Below are 19,825 nucleotides of genomic sequence, written 5' to 3' on the forward strand. Positions count from 1 at the left end.
GCATATTAATGGAAAGCTCCCCTTCTGGTCTGTGGTAGTTCATTTTAATATTAATGTCTTAAAACTCTTAATTTCATCATTGCACAGGTTGATGAGGTATTTTAGATTTAAGGAGTGCCAGAAGGCCCTGCTCAAATTACCTAGGATAATAACTATATTGTGACTAGTGTTTGGATATTAATGGTGTAACAAGTAATTAAGTGAGTAAGCAAAAGAAAGAGGAAAGAAAGGAACCAAGTCAGGTCCACTGCAGGGAGGGGGAGCTAAAACCAACAGAATAAAATACCAAAAGGAAAGTTGGTAAGCAGAATTATCTAGGTTAAATTCTGCACAAAATCAGTGGAGATAACTCAAGGACTAAGAAGCCCTTAATTTACTGTTCATATCAGAGAAGACAGATATAAAAATGTTATTGACTGACAATGCAATATCTATAATCACATTCCTCCCTAAAGAAACTATTTCTTCAGAACAATTTCTTGTATCAACAATGTATATAAATTATCACTGATAGGCATCAGTTCTACGTTAAGTAACCTTGAGCAGCTGACCAGTAAGCTTCAGTCTCCTCACTGTAAAAGAGGCTAACGCTCTTACAGTAGTTGGGTTCATTTAACGTAGTATGATAAATGTGAACAAATAGGTGCTGTAAAAATTACCCTGGAAATTCCCATAAATCAACCCTAGGTAAACATGATCTTGTATATTCTGCACTAGTACTTATTAGACCAACACAGTCAGATAAACAACAGAATCCTACACCTCCCCATACCTGAATTCAAACCCTTTGGGGCCAGACATGTTTCAGAACTCTTCAAATTGAGAAAGACTACGTAAAACATACACTGAATATTTTGTAATAGCTCCAGCAGACTGAGGCAGCAGCCTACAAACATACATTATTATCCTGAAACGGAATATATGATATTCACTATAAAGGAGAGAGATAAAGACTGTATGTACCTTCATGTCAATTCAGATCAGATTTTGCTACTCAACTTTTCATTTTCAGAACATGTTGGGTTATAAAATTGTAAGGTAATAGTCAGCCTGTATCTTGGACCCAAACTCCTCCAAAACAGAAACAACTTTTTTCCTAAATATGGGGAGAGCCTACAGTTGAATTCACTTAAGTCATATGAAATGAAAAAAAAAAAAAAGAACATATGAAAACTATTTACCAGTTATGTCCTACTTCCCCTCACTTCCCTGCACATTAAACTTTAGCATCCATCATGCCAAAATCAGGATAGAGTCCTTGCAAAAATGCAAACAGAAATAAGAGAAGCTAATTTCTGGCTTTAGAGCTTTCAAGAGGCCACGTCCAGGATGACTTCATCTTTTTATTTTTTTAAGATTTTATTATTTATTTATGTTTTAAAAAATTTTTAAATGTGCATTTACTTTTGAGAGAGAGAGAGAGAGAGAGAGAGAAAGAACACAAGCGGGGAGGAGCAGAGAGAGAGAGGCAGACACAGAATCGGAAGCAGGCTCCAGGCTCTGAGCTGTCAGCATAGAGCCCGACGTGGGGCTCGAACTCACGAACCATGAGATCGTGACCTGAGCCGAAGTCAGACAGGTGCCCGTTAAGATTTTATCTTTAAGTAATCTTTATACCCAATGTGGAGCTGGAACCTACAACCCTGAGATCAAGTCACACCCTCCATCAACTGAGCCAACCAGGCACTCTTGGGATGACTTGGTCTCTGATGGTAAATTCTGCCTCTTGCTGATTTTAGATTCTAGAGCCTGCAACTATACCTACTATACCCAATGCTCAATACATGTTCTCACTACTCTTACTAATGACACATTGAATTTATTCTGAGATCTGGCAAATGTTATAATGTTACTCTTATTTAAAATTATATATGACCATACAGCAACAAATGAAAATGGAAATAGCTTACTAACGACTGAACATGTCATAAATTTATCTTGAGTCTTTTCTTCAAATTTGTCCTTAGCTTTTTTGGACCACTGCACTGCTCTCATACGTGGTTCAATATAGGCCAGCTTACATTTGATTGCCTGTGTCAAACAGAATTGTGCCATTAAGAAAAGTAAACTTAATTTCCAATTATTTTAAAATTACAATAAAATTTTATGTGAACAAAAAACTTTGTGTTTGAATTTAATGCATATTTAGAAAATAAATAAATGTACAAAGGTATCTACAAAATATTTTATAAATACAAATAATTGGAATCAACAGAGTATTTGGTTGAAGGAATTACTGCACATTTAGACATTGATATAACAAGCATCCACTGAAAGTATGATATGCTGTTAAATGAGAAAATCAGGTTATAGGACTATTTGTCTAATCCTATAATCGCTAAAAACAGAGAAGACACATCTTAGATTTATATATATCAAAAATATTCAACAATTCTAAGTGATTCCTCTTTTTATCTGTATTTTCAAGTTTTTCCTATAATTTTTACCCATTTTTAAAATGAAAAATATTGTTTAACCAAATTCAAACGCTTAGGTGCAACATGAGATAGAAAATCAGCCTTAACCATATCTCTGGGGAGTAGGATTCCAAGAGAAGGGTAATATTTCACTTTTTCTTCCAGACTTTTCTCTCTCTTGCACATGTTATATATACTTACACATAAATGAGATTGCAGTAAAAATACTCCTATGATGAGTTTTGTTTTCACAAAATACATCATCCTCTTACCTCATTATACTGGTATAACATTAAGAGCTGCAGAACAGTAATACATAGACACAAACATACATACACATATACATTTATAATTAATGCTTATTTGCTAAGATATACATACATCTTAATAACTTATAGTTGCTATATAGAAAATTATAGGAACCACAGCAACTCTTTTCTATAGTCTATGTGTTAGAAATTACTTACAGACAAAGATGTTAACAGAATATTTCTATGGTAAAAATGATTTCTGGGGCGCCTGGGTGGCGCAGTCGGTTAAGCGTCCGACTTCAGCCAGGTCACGATCTCGCGGTCCGTGAGTTCGAGCCCCGCGTCAGGCTCTGGGCTGATGGCTCGGAGCCTGGAGCCTGTTTCCGATTCTGTGTCTCCCTCTCTCTCTGCCCCTCCCCCGTTCATGCTCTGTCTCTCTCTGTCCCAAAAATAAATAAACGTTGGGAAAAAAAAAAAATTAAAAAAAAAAAAAAGATTTCTAAAATTACTTTCATATTTGTGCTAATATTCTAACCCTATGATTCATGATAAATAGATTACCTTCTCTGGGGGATTCAGAAACTCATCCTTTATTTTACGCATTTCTTTAAGTGTTATTTTTGCAGTATTGCCAAAGTCCACATATTTAACTTCAACTTCACGACGTCCAGGCAATCCTTCAAAAGTTATGAAATTAGAAATTGCAAACTTGGAAAAAAAGAGACCCAGAGATTTACCTTCCAACATTACCCCTAGCTTACTGAAGATAGATAACTGAGCAAAATGTTAAGATCAAATAACATCACTTCCACGATTAATCTGTACCAACTCAAATGGGATCAGTTTTTAAGCATAACATTTGCCTGTAGAAATAGTGTGCAATCTCCTACCAACGACTTTTGCTCGGTACCAAACTCCATCTTCAAATTTAGCTACACAGGCTTGATCTTGAACTGGACAGAGGATTTCCAGATTTTCTCCATCTTCACTTTTATAGAATTCCTCAATTGTCTTTAATAGAAATAAAAAATCCAGGCTCTCTATCTAAGAGATAAAGGGATTAAAACACATGGTATGTATTATAAGCACTATTCATAAAATTACCAAATGTTAGAATCAGATAAATCCTGTCATATAATTTATATTTGAAGTATCTTATTACAGAAGCAATATATAAAATTAGCAAATGTGGACATAACAAAAAGTTTTAAAAATCACATTTCTCCAGGGGCACCTGGGTGGCTCAGTTGGCTGAGCGTCCCAACTTCAGCTCAGGTCATGATCTCATGGTTCATGAGTTTGAGCACTATATCAGGCTTGCTGATGTTGGCACAGACCCTGCTTCAGATCTTCTGTCCCCTCCTCTCTCTGTTCCTTCCCTGCTCATGCTCTCTCTCAAAAATGAATAAGAACATTAAAAACATATCCAGATACCTTAAATGTATATCCTTCCAGATCCTTTTCTTATACACAAACTTTCCATATTTTTTAAAATAAAAATGAAATTATATCATATATGCAATTTGATTACAGTTTGATAATTTGCATTTTCTATCAGTTCTCACTTTTCTATTTCAGTAAGGATTCCTATTAATGCTCCAGACCACATTTAGATACCCCATGCTGACCTAAACCAGTATTCAGTTCAAGACTACACATTATATCTGGTTATTTCAATAAATCTTTTAGAATCTACCATGGTACTTTTATTTCAATGACTTAGTCTTGCTGAAGAGCATCTATTATGTAGTTACATCTTCATGCTATTATTTAGCTTGTTCCTCCATTAAGTAGTATCTAGCTCCTGAAATTTCCCAAAAGCTAAAAGTTGGTATCTATAGGTGTGATGGATTCAAACATTTTTTGGCCAGAATACAAGTAATTATACTTAAGTTGTAAATATACTTAGGTTGCAATACATCAAAAGACATAATAATCACTAACTCAACATTAACATGCTAAGATTCACATATAGATTGGGGTGCTGATTCTGATCCCTCTGTTGTACAGTTATGTTTTTATCCTGTACCCACCAAATAATTCATGTAGTACTATTCTGGCATTATATGAATGTCCAGTTTCCTATCAACCATCAATCTCGTGGTTTTAAAGTGAATTGCTAATTCTTTAACTCAGTAATTTCAGTAGGGTTTGTGAAATGACTGCATTGAGCAAATCTCAAATTTCTTGTACTAAATAAGACTATTTGGTTACTGTAGTTCTTAAAGCATCTGAAACACAGTTCTTAAAATAACAATCCCAAAACATCATAAACCTTTGATTATCTTTCCAAATACCAATTCTTAAGTTTAAAAAATACTTTAAAATCCATTTCAAATGGCAAAAAATTAGGTTTTTCTCTTTTTTGAGCATTATAATGCGAGTGGAGATTTTGTGAATCTAGCTTTTCTTGTTATTCCATTTAAATTACTTAAAATTTTAAAATTTTCTAAACTTTTATTTCTAAGTAGATATTATTCATGTTCTTCCATTAATAGGTTATCCAAAGGGAACAGTGAAAAATTCAACGGAGGAGTGACATCAGCAAAATAGCAGACTGGGGGTTCCAAGTTCTCGTTCCCACACAGAAACATTGAAAAAAAATGAGAAGTCATATGAAATTTTTCAGAACTCTGGAAAAGTCAAGGGTTTACTGCAACCAAGCAAAACCCAGTCAAGTTCCTGGCATTCAAAGAAATCTCTGTCAAAATATTTGCTGCACACAAGCTAAAGGAACAGAGACTTTAGTGATCACAAAAAGGAACAGTCTTTACAAAAATAGAATGGGAAAGTCTCAAACAAACCGACCACTATAGTCTTCAACAATTAAGAAAACCCAGCAAATCCCAGGGAGGTGGGGATCTGATTTTCAGAGTTACAACATTCTAATAGTCAAATGCCCAGTTTTCAACAACAAAAAAACCAGGTGAAATACAAAGAAAAAGGAAAACATGGCACACTCATAGGAACAAAATAAATAGTAACCACATCTGAGGAAGCCCAGATATTGGACTTACTAGACAAAGACTTTAGAACTGTCTTAAATATGTTCAAAGAACTAAAGGAACACATGGATAAAGAACTAGAGGAAACCAGAAAAACAATAAAGGACCAAAATTAAAATACCAACAAAGAGATAGAGATTATAAAAAGGAATCAAACAAATTCTGGAGCTGAAAAATACAATAAGTGAAGTGAAAAAAACACCAGAGGGTTCAACAGCATGTTTGAGCAAGCATGAGAAAGGATCAGTGAACCAGAAGATAGGGTAACTGAAATTATTAAGTGGGGAAAAGAAAAAAGAGCAAAGGGAACAGAGACTCAGGACTTGGATAGAGACTAAGGGTACCATTAGACATATTAATATACACATTATGGGAGTCTCTGAAGGAGAAGAGAAAGAAAGGAGCAAAACAATTATTTGAAGAAATAATTTCTGAAAACCTCCCAAATTTAGTGACAGACATGAATCTTTAAATCCAAGAAGCTCAATGTTATGGGTTAAATTATATCTCCAAGCAAGGTGTGTTGGAGTTGGAACCTGAGAATGTGACATTATTTGGAGAAAGAATCTTAACAGAGATAATCAAGTGAAAATGATTATGGTAGGTCTTAATCCAATATGAGTGGTGTCATTAAAAGGGGAAGATTTAGGTATAGAGACAAACACAGAAGAATGCATGTGAAGATGAAAGCAGAGATTATGGTAATGCAAGTCACAGACCACCCAAAATTTCCAGCTAACCACCAGAAACTAGGAGAAAAGAATGGAATATTCTCACTCACAGCTCAAGAAGGAACCAACCCTATTTATACCTGAATCTCACACTTCTAGACTCCAGAACTATGGGGCAATAAATTTATGGTCTTTAAGTCACTTAATTTGTGTAACTTTGTTATTGCAGCCCTCGGAAATGAATACAGATTTTGATTTTGAGAAGGAGGGTGTTGCTGTAAAAAATACCTAAAATGTGGGTGTGTCTTTGGAATTAGGTAATGGATAGAGAAGAAGTTTTGAAGTGTTTGAATGAAAAGTCCAGATTGCTTTGAAAAGAATTTTGGTAGAAATATGAATGTCAAAGTTTCTTCTGGTGAGATCTCAGACAGAAATCAGGAGCATGTTATTGGAAACTAGAGGAAAGGCAATCCTTGATATAAAGTGGTAGAGAACTTGGTTGAATTGTATTCTGTCAGATAGAAAGTAGAACTTTAATATTTAGCTGAGGAAATCTCGAAGCAAATTGTTGAATGTGCAGCTTGGTTTCTCCTTGCTGTTTACAGTAAAACACGAGAAGACAGAGATAAAGAATTGCTAAACATAAAGGAAACAGAACTTGAATTTAGAAAATTTTCAGCCTATCCATATTGTAAACAATGAGAAAGTATGCTTAGAGAGGACACCAAGGGTGTGGCTGAAGAGATTATGGGCAGGTGGCTTGTGGATCCAATCAATCATCTCAGCAGAAACTCTGCCAGCTTGAAATGGAGGGAATAGAGATGGGAAGAAAGAAGGAAGGCTGTTGAACTTATGGGATTCTATAGGCAGGAAGTGAGCTGATGGAGCTATTCAGCCCTGCACATGTTTTATCTTTGAAGAAAAAGGTATAATGACCCTGAAGGTAGTTCAGAGGCTGGCGTGTCTGCTACTGCCACCAGGAGCCCAGAGGGCACAAGTCTGAGAGGCAGGATTGACTTGTCCTCTGTTCCAAGAGGTGCAGCCTCCTGGGTTCCACAGCATGAAGACAAATACTCAATTCCAATAATTGAGGCTGCTTTTAGAGCTGAGTAGGTAAAGCCAAAATAGGCTGAATAATCCTAGTGGGACTGAAAGGTGGAGCATCTAGCCAGTGAAGATTATTCTCAAGTCATAAGAATCTAATAGAATTTGCCCCGCTAGGTTTTAGATTCCTCTGGTTTCACATATTCAGATATAGACAAGAATTTTGCCCCAGCTTGTATGCTACTAATTCTTCACCTGTACTTGAATTAGACGATGAGATTTGGGACTTTTGGCTGATGATACTTATGTATAAGATTTTGGACTTAGAATTGATGCTGGAATGATTGGGATGGGATGAATGCATTTTGTATGTGAGAAGGACATGAATTTCTGATGGAGCAGAGAGTAGACTGCTTTGGGAACTGTGTCCTCCTCAAAAAATATGTTGGAGTTCTAACCCCTCAGTACCTCAGAATGTAACCTTATTGAAGGTAGGGTTTTACAGAGGTTATCAAGTTAGAGTCTTAGGTGGGACCTAATTCAATATGACTGGTGTCCTTATTAAAAAATTGAGACAGACAAGTTCAGAGAAAATGCCATGTGAAGGCAGCAGAAGAGACTGGGATAATGCAGAAGCCAACAAGTGGTAAAGATTGCCAGCATACCACCAAAATCTAGGGAAAAGACATGGAATGGATTTTCCCTCTAAGACCTCAGAAGGAATGAAACCTGCCAACACCCTGATTTTAGACTTCTAGACTCCATCACTTCAGACCACAAAATTTTGTCATTTAAGCTATCCACTTTATGGTATTGTGTTACAATGGCCCTAGGAAGCTAATACACTCAACAAACCCCAAGTAGAATAAACCCAAAGAGACACACTCATACGCATTATAATCAAATTATCAATAACCAGAGACAAAGGCAGAATCTTGAAAACAGTGAGAGAGAAGCAACTTGCCATGTACAAGGGATCACCAGTGAGATTACTTGCTGATTTCTTCTAAGAAACCTTTGAGGAAAGAAGACAATACGGAGGTAAATTTAAAGTGCTGGAAAAAAAAACCCTGTCAACTGAGAATTACAGATCAGCAAAACTGTCCTTCAAAAATAAGGGAGAAATTCAGCCATTCACAGAGAAACAAGTGGTGAGGAAATGCACTACCACTAAAGGGAGTCCTTTGGGTAGAGCTAGAAGGATGATAGAGTGTAGCTCTAGCATGTAACTCAGAGCCACATGAAGATATAAAGATCTGTGGTTCAGGTAAATACAAGGACACACATGAAAGAAATATTAATTTTGGTTTGTAACTCCACTTTTATTTCTACTTATTTCTATAGGATAATATCTATTTCTATAGGATTTAAAAAACAAAATCAGAAATCTATTAGCACACAATGTATAAAGATTACTTTTTTAATATTTATTTTTGAGAGAGAGAGGGCACACAAGCAGAGAAGGGGCAGAAAGAGAGGGAGACACAGAATCCAAAGCAGGCTCCAGGCTCTGAGCTATCAGCAGAGAACCTGACAGAGGGCTCGAACTCGTGAACCATGAGATCATGACCTGAGCCAAAGTCAGATGCTTAGTCGACTGAACTACCCAGGTGTCCTAAAGATTAATTTTTGACATCAATAATATAAATGGGGAATTTGGAGCTGCAGAGGAGTAGGGTTTTGTGCAATTAAAGTTGGTATAAGTTCATATTAGATTGTTATAACTTTAGAATATTATATGTAATCCCCATGGTAATTATAAAAAAACTATAGATATATACAAAAGGAAGTAAGAAGATAATCAAAACATGAAACTACAACATTTGCAAAGCCATGTTCCCTGTAGCATTATTCACAATAGCCAAGAGGTGGAAGCAAACCAAATGTCCATCAATGGATGAATGGGTTATGGAGAGAGTTTTAGTTCTGCAAAATGAAAGTTCTATAGATCTGTTGCACAACAATGTGGGTATGGTTAACGCTACTGAACTGTACATTTAAAAATGGTTAGATAGTAAATTTTGTTATTTTTTTATGACAATGTTTTTTTAAAAATATAAAAAATGACATTACAAAAAGAACCCCACACAACTAAACACAATAGAGATAAGTAATATAAGAAATGAGAGACAAAAAAGCTAGAAGATATACAAAAAACAAATAGCAAAATGGCAGAAGCCTTTCCAACAGTAGGTACTTTAAATGGATTAAACTCTCCAATTAAAAGGTAGATTTGCAGAATGGATTTTAAATCTTTTTTTTTAATGTTTATTTATTTTTGAGAGAGAAGGAGAGTGCGATTAGGGGAGGGACAGAGATTCCAAAACAGACTCTGTGCTGATAGCTGAAAGCCTGATGCGGGGCTTGAAATTATGAACCAGGAGATGGTGATCTGAGCCAAAGTTGGATGCTTAACTGACTGAGCCACCCAGGTGCCCTTACAGAATGGGTTTTTAAAAAATGGTCCAACTATATGCTATCTATAAGATAATCACTTTAGATCCAAAAACATACATTGGTTGAAAGTGAAAAATTAGAAAATGGTATTCCATGCAAACAGTAACCAAAAGAGAGCCAGGGTGGCTACGCTATTACCAGACAAAATAGACTCTAAGTCAGATAATATTACAAGAAACAAAGAATGACATTATACATTGATAAAAGGGTCAATTAACCAATAAGACGTAACAATTACAAATATATATGCACCAAACATCAGAGCCCTCAAATATATGATACAAATATTGACAGAATTGAAGGGAGACAGTTTTTCAATAAAAGGAGACTTAAGTGCTTCATTTTCAAGAACTACAAAGATTATCAAGATGAAAATAGATTACTTGAACAACAGTATAAACCCCTTACACATGAAAGACATACATAGAACATTCAAGCCAACAGAATTTTTCTCAAGTGCACATGAAACATTCTCAGGATAGACAATACGTTAGGCAAGAAAACAAGCCCTAATAAATTTTAAAAGACTGAAAACATACACAGTATCTCTCCTAATCACAATGGAAGAAGACTAGAAATTAACAGAGAAAAACTGAAAAATTCACAACAAACTTATGGCATGTAGCAAAAGTCGTGCTAAAAGGGAACTTTACAGCTGTAAAATATATACAGTAAAGAAAGATCATAAATAACCTAATGATAAACCTTAAGGGGAAAAAAAGGTAAAATAAACCCAAAACTGGAAGGAAGAAAATAATAAAGATTAGAGCCTATATATAAATAAAATAGAAAAAAGAGAAACAATGGCTAAAAAAAACAAAATCAAAAGTTGGCTTTTGAAAAATTAACAAAATTCACAAACCACTAAGAAAAAAAGGAAAAATGCAAATTACTAAAGTCAGAAACAAAATGTGTCAATTTGGGGCACTTGGGTGGCTCAGCTGGTTAAGCGCCTGACTTTGGAGCAGGTCTGTGAGTTTCAGCCCCACATCAGGCTCTGTGCTGACAACAGGGAGCCTGGAGCCTGCTTCAGATTCTGTGTCTCCCCTCTCTGCCCCTCCCCCACTCACACCTCTGTCTCTTTCTGTCAAAAGTAAATAAAAACATTAAAAAAGTTAAAAGAAAATGGGTGAATTGCTACCGATTTTAATAAATAAAAAGCATTATAAGAATCTACTATAATTAGAAACACCTACCAAAACTGAATCATGAATAAATAAAAAAAGCTGAGCAGACTTGTATCTAGCAAGGAGACTGAATCAGTAATCAAAAACTTCCAAATTAAGAAATGCCCTGGATCATATGGCTTCTATGATGAATTCTATCAAACTGATAGTTACCTAAAAGGAGGTGGTTGGGGGGGATGTGTTAAATAGGTGATGGCGGATTAAGGAGAGCACTTGGGAGGAGCACCAGGTGATGTATAAGGAAATGATGCATCACTATATTGTACACCTGAAAATAATATTACACTGTAAGTGCAATTAAATAAACACTTAAAAAAATCAATACCATCCCTTCTTGGACTCTTCCAAAAAACTGGGGGGGATAAACTCATCCTAACTCATTTTAAGAGGCCAACATTACCAGAAACTAAAGCCATACATAGACATGATAAGAAAACTATAGACCAATACCATTTATAAACACTGATGTAAAAACCCTCAACAAAATACTTACAAAACAAATTCAATGGCTTATTAGAAGGATTATATATCATGATCTAGGGGAGATGGATTCCTGGAATGCAATGATGGTTTAAAATACAAAACAAACTAAAACAATGCAAAAGACATTAACAGAATGAAGGAAAAAGAAAGACCATGATCATCTCAGTTGATGCAAAAATTGTATTAAAAAAATTTTTTTTAATATTTATTTATTTTTGAGAGACAGACAGACAGAGCGTGAGTTGGGGAGGAGCAGAGAGAGAGAGAGGGAGACACAGAATCCAAAACAGGCTCCAGGCTCCAAGCTGTCAGCAGAGAGCCTGATGAGGGGCTCGAATCCACAAACCACCAGATCATGACCTAAGCAGAAGTCAGATGCTTAACCGACTGAGCTACCCAGGTGCCCCAAAAATGGTATTATTACTTTTTTTTAATTTAAATTCAAGTTAGTTAACATATGGTGTATTAGTATCGGTTTCAGGAGTAGAATTTAGTGATTCATCACTGACATTTAACACCCAGTGCTCATTCCAACAAGTGTCCTCCTTAATGCCCATCACCCATCTAGCCCATCCTCCAACCCTTCTCTCCCTCTCCTCTAACAGGAATTGAAGGAAATTTCTTCAACATCATAAAGGCCATATGAGAAAAACCCACAGATACCATTGTCAATGGTGAAAGACAAAAGCTTTTCCCCTCAGACAGAAGAAAAAGATGCCTGCCTTTTCTACTTGTATTCAACATGATATTAGAACTTCTAACAGAGCCATTAAATAAGAAAGAGAAACAAAAGGCATCCCAACTGTCAGAAGTAAAATAATCTTTTTTGTAGCTGATATAATTTTATATGTACAAAACTCTAAAGAATCCACAAAGAAAACCTGTTAGAAAAAAACTCAGCAAACTTACAAAATATAAAACCAAGACATAAAAGTTAGTTATGTTTCTATTTAGCAGTAATGAAAAATCCGAAAACGAAAGTAATAATTCCCTCTACAATACCATCCAAAAAGGTGATACACTCAAGAATAAACTTAAACAAGACACTTGCTGTATATTACACAACAGTGATAAAAGAAATGAAAGAAGACAAAAATAAGAGGAAAGACATCCCACACTCATGGATTGAAAGACCTAATATTGTTGACAATACCACCCAAAGCAATCTACAATGCAATGCAGTCTCTAACAAAATCTCAGTGATGTTTCAGGCAGAACAGAGAAACCCACCCTAAAAAAGTCATACGGAATCTCAAGGGACCACAAATTACCAAAACAGTTTTGAAAAAGAACAAAAAGTTGGAGAACTCACACAGCCCGATTTCAAAACTTGCTATATAAAGCTATGGTAATCAAAAAAGTGTGCTACTGGCATAAGAACAGATAGACTGATGGAGTAAATAGAGATCCCAGAAATAAACCTTCACATATATTATGGCTAACTGCATATTGACAAGTATGCCAAGACCATTCAATGGAGAAAAGACCATCTTTTCAACAAACAATGCTGGGAAAACTGGACATCCACATGGAAAATAATGAAATTGGACTCTTCTCTCATATCATACACAAAAGTTCACTCGAAATCAAAGACCTAAGTCTAACAGCTAAAACTATAAAACTCTTAGAAGAAACCATAAGGGAAAAGCTTCGTAATGTTAGATTCAGCAAAAATTTCTTGACTATGACACTAAAAGCACAGGCAACAAAAGAAAAAAACAGAAAAACTGGATTACCAAATTAAAATTTTTTGTGGATCAAAGAATGCTACCAAGAGAGTAAAAAGGCAGGCCACAGAATGGGGGGAAAAATCTGAAAATGATGTATCTGACAAAGGATTAAAATCCATGATGTATAGGGGCGCCTGGGTGGCGCAGTCGGTTAAGCGTCCAACTTCAGCCAGGTCACGATCTCGCGGTCCGTGAGTTCGAGCCCCGTGTCGGGCTCTGGGCTGATGGCTCAGAGCCTGGAGCCTGTTTCTGATTCTGTGTCTCCCTCTCTCTCTGCCCCTCCCCCGTTCATGCTCTGTCTCTCTCTGTCCCAAAAATAAATAAACGTTGAAAAATCCATGATGTATAAAGAACTCCTACACCCCAACAACAAAATAATCCAATTCAAAAACGGTCAAAGGCCTGGAATAGGTCTTTCTCCAGAGAAAATATACAAATGGCCAATACACACATGGAAAAATGTATTCAACAATCTGAGCCATGTGGAAAATGCAAATCAAATCCATAATGAGATACAATCCATATCCTAAACAGCTATTACTTAAAAAAAAAGTGTTGGTGAGGATATGGAAAAATTGGAACTTTTATGCATTGCTAATGGAAGTATAAAATGGTGCAGCATTGTGGAAAACAGTTTGGCAGTTCTTCAGAAAGACAAACCGAATTATAATATAATTTAGCAATTCCAGACCTAGGTATAAACCCAAAAAAATTGAAAGCAGAGACTCAAACACTAGAACACCCATGTTTATAGCGGCATTATTCACAATAGCCAAAAGGTTGAAACAATCCAAGTGTCCATCAACATATGAATGTATAAACAAAATGTAGTATATACATACATTGAAATATTATTCAGTCATGAAAAGGAATGAAATTCTGATACATGTTATAACATGTAAACATTATGCTAAGTGAAACAGATAAATTCATAAAGACAGTAGGACAAGTTATCAGAGGCTGGGGGTGGGGAAGAAAAATGGGGAGTTATTGTTTAAGGGTTACTGAGCTATTTGGGATGTGAAACAGTTCTGGAGATGAATAATGGCAACAGTTGCATGACACTTGGGGTATTTAATGGTACTGAACCATACATTAATGGTTAAAATAGTTAATTTTATATATGTTTTACTTCAATTTAAATATAAGACACTGTAAAAAAAATTCAATAAAAGAAATGTATGCAAGTCCTAACTTAGGGCCAAATAAGGCGACTTCCACAACTTATCTGGGGAGCCCGCAGAACATGGTACAGGGTTTAAGATGACAGGTTCTGAATGAAGCTACACTACCCAGTCTAATCCTGGCTCCACCTTTCTGTAGCTGTGTGACCTCAGGCAAGTTGCTTCATCCTTTTGGTCAGAATCTCCAATCTAGACAAAAATACTAGTGTCTTTCTCACAGGATTGTTATAAAGATTAATGAGTTATTCCCTTATTATTGCCCTTAGAATGAGTTAATTCATATGAAGCACTGACACAAAGAGATTAATAATGACGAACTCATTGTTAGTAGCTAGCTAAACAAACCCATCAATCCACATTCAAAATTAAATATGAATGGCTTTGATCTGAATTTATTTTGGTGTTCAAATTCAGAAAATTACCTAGTAATAATTAGTAAATTCTCAGATGTTCACGGTCAGGAACAGGTTTTATCATAGTATTTTGATGACAGTTCTACGTGCTTTCCTATTGCCCAGATTTCATAAGGTAGCAAGAAACACATATATTAGGTATCCTTCACTGTCCCTTCCTTCTATATTTCACTAATTTGCATGATTAAGAGTTTCTTAAATTACTACGAATCATGAGAATTTCTTGTTTAAAGTTGCAGCTATGAAACTTAAATTTACAGAATGTTGGTATTGGATTGTTCTAAAAGTCATACTAGGTACTCATTTCCCTTATACATTGCTACTTAAAATTTGAAAAAAAAAATACTTGGTCTCTAAGGAATACTAAATACTTACCAACTGAAGATAGAAATCAGTAGGACTATTTATATGACAAACCATAACTGAAACATCTGTCATTTCTTTAGGCAAAACAGGTGGGTGATAATGTAAAGTCATATTTTTTTCAGAGTGGCTTCTTGGTGATTGTGACCTAAACCTAATCGAAAGCACAATCAAAGCATAAGCAAGAACCATTTTCTTCAAAGAATCTCTTCTCTTAGCAATTTGGTCTGAAGAAAAGACTTGTGCATGTACTTATTTATCTACCAAGAGTATTCCCTTTCCAATTTCTCTTCTAATACATTTCTTGGTATTGTCTCCAATTATCAAACTAGGTTAAATAAGATGTCAAGTCTCCAAAGTCAACAATTGACCTTCAATTTTGTGTTGGAACATTTTTGAGCCAGGCCTGTTTCTTCTACTCAGATTCAAGGATTCTCCTCTTTTGAACAAAAACAAAGCAAAACAAAAAAACAGTTTCTCATCTTTCAGTTAAATTGATAACCACAGTTCATAGTAGCACCCAGGCCAGCTGAGGGTCTCCGTGGGCCCCCTCCAGCTCTAATACTACTCTTATTTCTCTACAATGAAACCTACTTGGGTCACTTCCAGAGTCATCTCCCCACTCGGACAAAAAGTTAGTATCTTCCACTATCTCTCTCAGTCGTCCTACTTTGTTCATCAGTGATGGGGGTGGGGGAAGAAAGTTGAAGTATCTATTCTAGATTCAGACATTAAATACAGAGTGGGTGATCATGAACTTACTCTAAAGGGTAGAAAATTTAAGTCAGGCACTGTTAAACTGTAATTCTTAAAACCCTAGGGGAGCTGTCTGTGAAGTTATCAGGAGTCTAAAATTTGTTTCAGTATCTACAGTTTCTATTTTGAGTTGTAATTGAGTTTTAATTTCTTTATTAAATTATCTGAATGTCATTTTCTGACAACTATACTTAGAAAACTAATAGCGGTTTTTTTAATCTCTTAATGTTCACTTTGGAGTCAGTCCATAGTTTTTAAAGGTAAATTCTGCTATTCCAATTTATAACTATAATCTCAAAAGTATTTAATAAGTTACCTACCTTGCTAATTCCATAAAAACTAATGCATCTCTAAGAGACACAGGCATATCACTGCTTATTTGATTTGTTGGTGGTTTCTGCAGGTCTACAATAAGCACACCATCTTCTTCTCTAAAAACTTTCATTAAAACAGCCTTGTTATTTACCATTTTCAAAAATTCTACTTTAGCTTCTTCTCCCCAGCCTTCATTCTGTGGAAAAAGTAAAATTCCGATGTACTTAGTAATTATAATTAGTGCTAATGGTACAATACTCTGGATTTATCTTTGGTTTTGTTTTGTTTGGATTTGGCTTTATACAACCAAAGACTGCAAACGAGCAAAGGGACTCAACCATAGACACTAAACAACAGCTATGGTCACAAACCCAAGGTCGGTGCTTATGTATGCACAATATATGGATTTGTGTGTGTGTGTGTGTGTGTGTGTGTGTGTGTGTGTGTGTGTGTGTGTATGAGCTCTATGCCCAATATGGGGCTTGAACTCACGACCCCAAGATCAAGAGTCACATGTTCTGAGCCAGCCAGGTGCCCCTAGACCTTTGATTTTATGAACAGTCTCAAGGTGTCCATAAGCTATTGTACTTTAGAATTTAGTTTCACCTCTGAGTATTAATACGAAGATTATAAATATTCTAAAATAAAACAAGTATTGCATATTTTTCTCTTAAATGACAAATTCAAAAGGTAATTTTGAAAGTATAATGGGAGCCATGTAATGCAATCAAGATATCTGTAATCATCAGTTAACTGAGTTTCCGTTAACTAGGAATATAGGAGGTACATGCTACTTAAACAGTAAGGATAAGTATTCACTCATTTAAAAAAATTTTAAGTTGATCTTTGAATCTTTAAGTCCCCCCCACCATACCTAAAGTAAATTTTAAGAGTTAAAACTATACATTTCTGGTGTTAAGTTCTTTATAGATTTTAAATATTAATCCCTTATCAGATACATTATTTGCAAATATCTTCTTCCATTCAACAGGCTGCCTTTTCGTTTTGTTCATGGCTTCCTTTATTGTGCAAAAGTTTTTTATTTTGGTGTAGTTCCAAATATGTTATTTTTGCTTTTGTTTCCTTTGCCTGAGGAGACATATCTAGAAAAATGTTACTCTGGCCGATGTCAAAGAAATTACTATGTTTTATTTAGGGCTTTTATGGCTTCAGGTCTCATATTTAGGAATTTAATTCATTTTGTGTTTCTTTTTGTGCATGGTATGAGAAAATGGTCCAGTTTCCCAGCACCATTTATTGAAGAGACGGTCTTTTCCCCATTGTATATCCTTGCCTCATTGGTCATAGATTAATTGATCTTATAAGCATGGGCTTATTTCTGGGTTCTCTATTCTGTTCCATTACTATTTTGATTAGTATAGCTTTGTAGTATATTTTGAAATCTGGAATTGTGATACCTCCAGCAGAGCTGTTGAATCGCTCTGTTGTATACCTGAAACTAATGTAACTGTGTGTGCCAACTATGCTCAAATTTTGAAAAAGCTACATGTTTCTTAAAAAATAAAACCTCTTTCTAAAGGTTATAAAATTAAAGCCAACTCAGAAAATGCCAAAAATTACAAAAGACAAAATTTAAACCAATTTTACCATTTTGAGGAAAACACCGCGTGTGATATATTTCCTTTTACTTTTTATTTATTCATTCTTCCAAATATATGTTGAATGCCTACTATGTGCTAGGTAATCTGCTATGTGCTGGGAATACAATGATGGGCAAAGACACAGACTCCTGCTTTCATAGATTTCATAATAATGTAACAGTTTAACATATATTCTTACACACAATTCCTGTCTTGTAGGAGTTGTTGAGTCTTGCTGGGGAATAGACAATGCAAGTAAATATGCAAGTACTTATGCTTAAATATTTATGAAATTTTTCCTAAATACTGCAAAGTAATATGTGATATGGGCTACAACTAAGGAACAAAGTGCCACAAAAATAGTAAAGAAATGGAAACTCACACTACACTATATTTAAAAATTTTTCTCTCCACATCTGACTCAAATTTAGTGGTTTATTTGGATATTTCATCTATCATTCCACGCATATATGCTTATTCAACTCAATTTCCCACTAAGAATATTTCTAATTATGGAACCTGAAGTTCATTTCCTTTTTTACTGGCACTGATAGTTTATTATGCAAAATGTACTTACAAGACAATTGGTGCCTCGAACTTACACTTTGCAATCTGACTGGTAATACATAGCTAAAATTGGAATATTTAGCCCCCAAAGAAGAAATAATTTAAGTCTCACTTACTGAATTCTGTGGAACAATGTCTTTCAATGAGCATGGCAGTGCTAACGGCTGGATGTCTTTCAGCAGCTCTTCAATATACGGTTCAGACTTCCTAAGAACTAGGCATAAGTCATTTATTACTATATGCTGCTCAGCAGTGTGTTCTGATCTTGCGTGGGTATCACCAACTCTAGAAGAATTCAAGTGGTATTTATTGAAAATAATACTTGAAACACAAATTTGCTTTCCTCCATAAAAGGTATGCATTTTTTTTTTAAATATAATTTACTGTCAAAACAGGTATGCATTTTTTTTTTATTTTTTTTTTTTTGTTGTTTATTTTTGGGACAGAGAGAGACAGAGCATGAACGGGGGAGGGGCAGAGAGAGAGGGAGACACAGAATCGGAAACAGGCTCCAGGCTCTGAGCCATCAGCCCAGAGCCTGACGCGGGGCTCGAACTCACGGACCGCGAGATCGTGACCTGGCTGAAGTTGGACGCTTAACCGACTGCGCCACCCAGGCGCCCCAAAACAGGTATGCATTTCTAAGGATAGTCTCCTTAAGCTGAATCTTCCAGAAAGTTATACTCTGATTCATACTTACTGCATAGCTTTAACCTAGTTTTTATAACTACAGACATTGATTTTTCTCTATAGAATTAAATCTCAATTGACTTAATCTGAATTGTCTTTCATATTTCTATTTGGCTTAAATTTAAAGGGGATAATGATGTCCTCAAACAGAAATCTATTTATTTATAAAGCTATGGCCATTAGATAGTGACCATTTTATAGTTAATAGTGGTCCTTACTATAGAAACATTTTCAGTTTTATTTTTATTATTTTATCATTTTTGTTTTATTTTCCTAGAAGACTGAGAGAAATATTTTTGAATACCGACGGTTAGACACTATGCCACTTCAATATGCACTGATAAAATTATAGAAGTCTGATTTAAAATTTTACTGAGTCATCCTGCAGCTAGTTGTAATACTTTATTTAAAGGAAATACTTTTGTGCATCATTCCCTGTTTTGAAGCAACACAGAAAAGTACTTAAGTTTGGGTTACATCAAAAATCTCCTTTGGGGCGCCTGGGTGGCGCAGTCGGTTAAGCGTCCGACTTCAGCCAGGTCACGATCTCACGGTCCGTGAGTTCGAGCCCTGCGTCGGGCTCTGGGCTGATGGTTCAGAGCCTGCAGCCTGTTTCCGATTCTGTGTCTCCCTCTCTCTCTGCCCCTCCCCCATTCATGCTCTGTCTCTCTCTGTCCCAAAAAAATAAATA

General features: G+C 35.5%; 1 protein-coding gene across 2 annotated transcripts in view; it reads right to left on the reverse strand.

The window, feature by feature from the left end:
- RNF17 (ring finger protein 17) overlaps positions 1 to 19,825 on the reverse strand; it is a 115,594-nt gene that overhangs the window by 53,959 nt on the left and 41,810 nt on the right. For both annotated transcript variants that reach the window (XM_086715645.1, XM_025924156.2), the window contains exons 14-19: positions 18,561 to 18,729; positions 16,282 to 16,472; positions 15,218 to 15,359; positions 3,559 to 3,712; positions 3,230 to 3,345; positions 1,911 to 2,031 (exon numbers count right to left, since the gene is read on the reverse strand). In XM_086715645.1, coding sequence (XP_086571771.1) covers positions 1,911 to 2,031; positions 3,230 to 3,345; positions 3,559 to 3,712; positions 15,218 to 15,359; positions 16,282 to 16,472; positions 18,561 to 18,729 — 893 coding nt within the window. The remainder of the gene's footprint in view (positions 1 to 1,910; positions 2,032 to 3,229; positions 3,346 to 3,558; positions 3,713 to 15,217; positions 15,360 to 16,281; positions 16,473 to 18,560; positions 18,730 to 19,825) is intronic.

This window comes from Puma concolor, chromosome A1 (assembly GCF_028749965.1).
Source record: "Puma concolor isolate L17-30 chromosome A1, mPumCon1.1.hap2, whole genome shotgun sequence".
In the NCBI taxonomy this organism is placed as follows: domain Eukaryota; kingdom Metazoa; phylum Chordata; class Mammalia; order Carnivora; family Felidae; genus Puma; species Puma concolor.